General features: G+C 32.0%; 1 protein-coding gene across 1 annotated transcript; it reads right to left on the bottom strand.

Moving 5' to 3' along the window:
• Positions 1–537: 537 nt before the first annotated feature.
• LOC123666019 (zinc finger protein 845-like) lies at positions 538–5446 on the bottom strand. Its single transcript, XM_045600231.1, has 2 exons — positions 5443–5446; positions 538–4256 (listed from the first exon to the last, which is right to left on the bottom strand). The coding sequence occupies exons 1-2, from the start codon at positions 5444–5446 to the stop codon at positions 1909–1911; spliced, it is 2352 nt and encodes a 783-aa protein (XP_045456187.1). The 3' UTR covers positions 538–1908.
• Positions 5447–7623: the final 2177 nt, after the last annotated feature.

Below are 7623 nucleotides of genomic sequence, written 5' to 3'. Positions count from 1 at the left end.
AAGCTTAAAAAATTCAGTTCGCAGAGTTGCAAAATAAATAAATTTCGAAAATACAAGTAGCCTAAGATACTCCTTATTACATCGGCTATCTACTAGTGAAAGCCTTGTCAACACAGACAGACAGACCGAAATGTTGTATTGGTATATGTACCGTGTATACATCCATATGTATTTAGTTAAATAAAATCTTCAATTTTATTTAATATAATTGGAGTGTCTGTTTGTAATATTAAAATAACCGCTTTTAATTTTATTTGTATAGATAAAACCATGATAATTTAGTAACTTTAAGAAATAAAAAAGAATCTATTAACAATTTTCAAAATAATTACAATTTCAAATGTCATTCGTATTATTTATTAGTCGCTGAGAACCGAATATAAGATCATCATATCAAAAATTTCGATCTAGTGGGCACATCGTTCCATAGCTTAATTGGCTAGAACACCGACACGGTCGGAGATGTAGGTTCGAACCCCCTGGAACGGTCGATTTTTGATATGATATTAAAAATGTTTCAAATGATTATTCTATAGCTTGAATAACATGTGTTTATTATCGTTAAAAATCTATACAGTTTAGGCGAGTAAGCTTAAATCTATACAATATTTAAAACGCTAGGAGTATGAGAGTACATACATTTAATATTAAATATTTAAATACATTCCTTAACATACAGTCAGTCTTAATTATTTGATTATAATTTATAACCATAGTACAAGTTAAACAAAATTATCCGTGATATGAAATGTAATCTACTAGCAGACAGTAAATATATCGCTTTTTTTTCACATCTTATCCTGACAACAATGAATACAAAAAGTGTGTGTGTACTTATGTACGCACGTAAGAATTTATACTTTATTGGCTAGCTAACTTCACGTTGCTAACTTCTTCGTCGACTAGCTAACTTTAGATGTTGATTGTTTGTGACGGTGTACGCGATCATCGTAAACATTTACTCTCATCATTTTTCCCTAACAGGCCAAAAGAAGTATAACTTAAAAAAAATCTAATTTAATACCGTCGTTCGGGAGTACCCAATGTCAGTAAATACATTCCTTAGGACAGTACACTGGAGCTACGCATATAACAATGATTAGGTTATCATGCATATACAAAACTATCATGTTCAGCCTGTTTCATTCCATTACTGGAGATAGACCTCTTTCTTTGTGTAGAAGGTTCGAAGCTTAATCTACCATACTGCTACACTGCAGGTTAGCATATTGCCTACTATGTGTAAATATAGCTATCAGGTGTCTGATGATGATAACAACCGGATCAGATATCTTAATTTACTTAAAAAAAAGACAATAAGATATACTAAAAATTCTACTAAATGTCTAAAATACTGCTTCTGTTTGACAGACTTAGAAACAGTATGTACTCCATGTGGTTTAGTTTATTGACTTCACTTGTATAGGCTATCGATTGTAATTGCCATTTTTTGAATGATTGACAATTTATCGTTTTATTAAAGCAATTTATATTGAATGGCATTCAAGTCAATTATGGTATGGCTGCTGAATAAAATTTTATTTTTGGCCGTTGAAGATGGCAACACTAAAAAATCAACTACATATAATCGAAATTGTCAGTAACACAATTCAGGAGATAATTTTCCAAACAAACCATATCCATTTTTCCACAATTCCACCAAAGGCGGTAATTGAAACGAAATTAATTTGTACCTATTAGGTATTTCTTAAAGACAAACGAAATTTATCTTCAAGAAAATCACATTATACAAACTTGGATTGAAATTAAATAAATTGGTTTCAATATTCAGTAAAAGCATTAGAAACTTTTTGTTAAAAAAAATAATTACATTTGGAGTTTGCCACTTTCGAAAATTAACTCACAATATGACAATTACAATTTAGTAGTGATGTGTTTGTTTCAGCTTCATGGCGACAAAGGTTCCATCTTAATATAATACTCAGATATGACTTGGTCTTGAGATTCTAGTTTTATGTCACTCGTCGTACTCTCCGGTTCCATTCTTTCATTAGAATCTCCTTCAGCATCGCTCATTTCAGCTGTACAGAGCTCGCTCAAATATAACTTACTTTTGGACACATCAAAAGTTTGCTTATATCTCATTATGGCGTACTCCAAACAGGAATATGATTTCGTGCACGTTTCACATTTGAATATTATTGAATCTCGAATATGCTTCAACTTTTGGTAGGCATTAAAATAAAACTCATCGTTGAAATTTTTGAGACAGTCCACACAATCTACGTGGAATATTCTCTTCTTGGAACCGTATATAGCTAATTCATCGACATTAAACTCACAATGGAACTTTTTTATATGTCTCTTTAGTGTTTTTCGAGTACTAAAATCTTTCATGCATATAATGCAACGGGGTAGAGAGTTCTGTTTTAATGTCGGTATGTTCACGTGGTAATTTTCATTATGTTGGTCGAAACTTTCTTGCCCTTTAAAAACCATATTACAATCTTCGCATTTGTAAATTTCGTCCTCAGCTAAATGCTTTGTCGACAAATGTATGTTTAGCGATTCTATCGATGTAAATGAAACCGAGCACAGATCGCATGGGTGTGTGTTCATATTGAACGAGTGAAGTAGTTTTAGATGTATTTTGCAAGATTTCGCCGATTCGAAGCGTTTTTGACAGATATGGCATTGAGGGAACGCTGTCGAATTTGGATGTTTCGTCCTGACATGCTTACGTAAGCTCCGTTTTTCCTTGAACAATGTTTCGCATTCGATGCACTTGTATCTCTGCATGCCCAAGTGTGTGTATTCGATATGACGCCGTATGTTTCTCTTCGATTTGAATTGCTTATCGCAGTAATCGCATTTCGACCAGGAATCATTAGTATGGACGATTTTTATATGCGATGCCAGATAGTATTTGTTATTGCAAATTTTTCCGCAGTATTGGCACTCGACCGCCTCGTCAGTCGAGTGTTTCAATTTGACGTGGTGTTTAAGTGATCTGTCGCTATAGTATACCCTATCGCAGTGCAGGCATTTGAAGGATGCTTCTAATGATTCTTCAATGTAACTAGATGTTATGTTAGAATCGGCGACTTGCGCTTGAGGATGAAAGATTTTTGTATGAAAGATAAGGCTTGAAATGTCCGTAAATAATTTGTCGCAGTGGCTGCAAGAGTTAACGTTCTCCGGCGGTATACATATCTTTTTGTGCTCGACCAACGTTTCTTTACTAAAGAATTTGCTGAAGCATACGTTGCACGTCGACAAATTGTACTCCTTATCGTGGTTCGATCTCATGTGGTCTTTCAAATCGTAGACGGTAGCGAAAGCGTTGATGCAATATTCACAATTAAAGAACAAAAATTTCTGTTTCCTCGATTTTTCCGACGTCCTTGTCTTCATCAATGACTTCTTGCAATAGTTATAGAAATCTTGGAACGAGTGATCTGTTTTTATGTGAAACCTTAGTCTAGTTTCAAAATCGTATGCGTTATTACAAAATTCACATTCGAAGAGGCTTGATCTACCTTCAAATTCGTTCGAACTTGAATTCTCCCTATGACAAAACAACATGTGGCTGTCAAGATTCTCTTTACCGACAAACGTTTTAGAACAGAAATCACAATTAAATTGAGAATAATTATACCCACTATGACTTCTAGCGTGACGCCGTAAGCTCTGATTCGAAGTGTACACTTTAGGACACACCTCACACTTGAACTCACCCCTTTCCCCATGATTCATCTCCACATGTCTCTTCAAATTCCTATTATTCGTGTAAACCTTACCGCACAAGTTGCACTTGCAAACGCCTTTAAAAACTGAACTATGCGCTGAATGTATATGCGCTATCAAAGAGTGTTTTCCTTTGAAGACTTTGTGACAGTCGTCACAAGTCGGGTACTCAATGTTAGGGTTATGAAGTTGATTTATATGTCGTTTCAAGTTACGATCCGTCGTGAAGGTCTTATTGCACAAATTGCAGCGTATATCTTGCCTACTGCCTTGTAAATGAACTGTTATCATGTGCGATGTGATATTCTGTTTTCTTGTAAAGATTCTACCACATAGATCGCATTCTGGAAATCCTTGTCCAAATCGATTGTGTCCTCTTGACAGATGAAGCTGGAGCCCCGCCGGGCTGCCGAATCTTTGATCACATATATCACAATAGCATGACGAGTTGAGGTGACAGTTCTCTATGTGTGTCTGCAGATTGTACTTTCGAGTGAATGACCGACTGCAGTAATCGCAAACATAGTCCATGGTGTTTGGTGATATTTCTGAAATAATAAAGGAATTCACTAATGTTATTCATTTTTTAACTGACTTCAAAACAAGGAGTAGGTCCTCAATTCGACTGTATATTTTATGTGTTTTACCTCATAACTTTTTACTTAGTGTACTGATTTTGATTATACTTTATTATTGTAAGCTAATGTCATGTGCTTTACTTTAAATTTGAGCTTGTGAAGTTAAACTGTATGCATACGACTTACTATTTTTTTTACTTGTTGATGGAAATTGAAGTTGGTTTTTTTGCTTCGATAACTAACAATTATTATGACTATATAGTAAACTAGCTGACCCAGCAAACATTGTTTTGCCATATATATTATTAACCCCCCTACACCCCCCCCCCCTGTAACTTAAGGGTATGAAAAATATGTGTTGGCCGATTCTCAGATCTACCCGATATGCACACGAAAATCGGTCCAGCCGTTTCGTAGGAATTTTGCAACAAACACTGCAACACGAGAATTTTATATCTTAGATTGTATTATTTCTACGAAGACCCAGACACACAGCTAAAGCAGCTTTCTCATAGTTTTTTAATAATTATAATCACTTTAACAACAGTAATTCTACTAATATTGAAAATGCGAAAGTTTATGAGGATAGATGTTTGGTACTCTTTTACATAAAAACCCCTCAACTAATTGTAATGAAACTTGGTACGTAGATAGCTGGAGATCCAGAAGAACGCATAGGCTACTTTTTATTCCAACATTTTCGCGGAATCGGAAAAGAAACAGCAGTAACCGCGAGGTGCAGCTAGTGTTCAATTATTAAGACAAATTAATACTTCCCTCTATAACATTACTGTTTCTATATGTTTAGGAATAAAATATAAGCAAAACAGCTTAGTAATATACTTATTTACGAAAAATCATCAATTAATAAATAAACAAATTGGTAAAATACCGGTTTAAAAATATACTTACGTTCTTAAATTGGTGTCATTATTTTTTAGTTTTTTACAAATTGTCTTAAAATATTAATATGATGATTCATAATTAAATGCTTTTTATAACATATATTTTAAAATACTTTGTTTTAACTAAAGTCAACATACAAAAGTTATAGAATATAAATAAAGATTTTTTTCTATAATGTAGGCAGTTTCAATCATTATACAAATAAAATCCATTTCTGACAGTTTACAATTGACATAAAATACTGATTTACGCATACTTTTCCTTAGACATTAGTGAAATGATGAATATTTAATAATTATAATTAATTAATTTCTAAATTGATTACGCACGTCTTTAGTGCGAGTTAAAAATGTGATATGTAATCAAAGTTTTTAGAGTAAAAAAAAACATTAATTAGGATTTCTTATCAATAAAGTAAAGATCACATTACAAATCAATTAAAATTATTATAGTAGTTTGCATTATCTAATAATATTTTTTTAATTTAATTTAATACACAGTTCTTTTTGAATTTATTTGTAATAATGAAATGAATGTTATTATAAAATCTATAAGTACAGATAAGTGCACTATTCGAAAGTAGAATATCATCTTTCTCATTTTGACGTTATTTTGGCCTAACTAAATTTACAAGAGCATGATTCTCTCAATAAAGTAATATTTTAAGTACTTATTTTTAGTTCATCGCAAAAAATAAACATAACCGGCATTTTCGATATTACGAAGTTAGTTTATTATCGTAGAACAAATCTGCACGAAGTTCACAACGGTCGCCATTTACGCCACGAAGTAGGTACGCGGAATCAGAAATTGGACTAGCGCAGTGAAAAAGTGTTATTTAGGTTATAGTGTTATAATAATATCAAATTGTGCAACGAAAAAAGCAATAAACAATTGGGAACACTTTACAAGATATATAAGTAAACAGAAAACCGTCATAATAAAGTATAATGCGTGAGTATTACAGAATTTGTGTTAACACGTGTTTAATGTGATTTGATGGTACAGCCACCGTATGTACAAATTGAATGATTATGTTACACGTCGACTACGCTACGTTCGCGGTATCTAAATCCTAATAGAACGAAACTCGGTCAATTATTATTTTTGTGTGATCTATTTTCGTCGTCGCAATTGTACCTGAAAAAACCGTAATAAACTCCACAATACATTAAAGATATGCTTACAAGATAAATAATATAATAAATATTTATCTAATTATATTACATATTATTTTCTTGTGATTTTGTAATACTTAAAATTTTAGAAAGTTGTAAACGTTAATACTACTTACTTTTTAATTGATTCTGATTCGTATCTTGTTGTTTAAAGTACATAAAAACTACATAAAACCACTAACGGTAACTATTTGTTCCAGTTATTAATACCCCAAATAGTTTATGCAAATTAACATTCAAAATATTAACAACGAAATTTTAAAATTAACTCATACGAAAGTAATTAGAATTAATTACACTCGACTTTCTCAAAACTCCGTGTTTTCTAACGTAACCATAAAGTAAATTATCAATCTTTTGTAATGTAACAATAGATTATTTAATTGTATATTAGATTTTTCGTCACTAACAATAGTGAGTGTTCTTTTCTGTTTCTAATTCCGTGTTTGGTTAAAGCGGTTAAAAAGTAACAGTTGATAAGTAGTGCATTAGATAGGAAAGGTAATTAATAATTTAACATTGAAAAAATAGTGTAGTTGACAGTACAAGTTGAAGTTTACAAGTTGGTGTGAGTTGAAAATAATTCTTCCAAGTCTTTATTGACAATGAAAAGTTTATTCAATTTGAATGAAAATATCAAACTCTTTTTTGAAGCTACTTCAATTTGTAAAATACTTTTAGTGTTACAGTTTGTTTATTGTAAAAAGCTGTATATAATCATGTTACAACAAATCACTTGTAAAATATCAATGAAACGGGTTGAAAAATGAGAAAAAATGTGTTCATTCTCATAGCAAAACTTAGGATTATACTAATGTTGTAAAAGCGAAAGTTTGTGAGGATGTTTGAGGTATGTTTGTTTGTTACTCCTTCACACAAAAACTATTGGACCGATTTTAGTTAAACTTTGGCAGCTTGTAATATATACTAGTGGTTGTCTAGTGGTCGAAATTTAACTTAATTGAACATTACTAAGGTTCTGTTGTCGAAGACTATACTTCTATAATAATAAAGAGTCTATCATATCGTAGCTTTTGTTTTGATTTATTATTGATTTTTCCTCCTTAATTTGTGCACACCTCTAACCGCTGCTACTGTATCGTGTCCAGTACCCAAAGGTTATCTGGAAGAAATCGCTATTTAGCGATAAGATCACCTTTGTACATCTTGTATTGTATCTTTCTTTATGTGTCTGTATTTCGGTGTACATTAAGAATAAATAAAATAAATAAAAAGTGTAGGTATATGCGTGT

The sequence above is a fragment of the Melitaea cinxia genome, chromosome 25 (genome assembly GCF_905220565.1).
Source record: "Melitaea cinxia chromosome 25, ilMelCinx1.1, whole genome shotgun sequence".
Taxonomy (NCBI): Eukaryota; Metazoa; Arthropoda; class Insecta; order Lepidoptera; family Nymphalidae; genus Melitaea; species Melitaea cinxia.
Note: the sequence above shows the minus strand (reverse complement) of the source record. Positions and strands in the feature narration are given on the sequence as shown.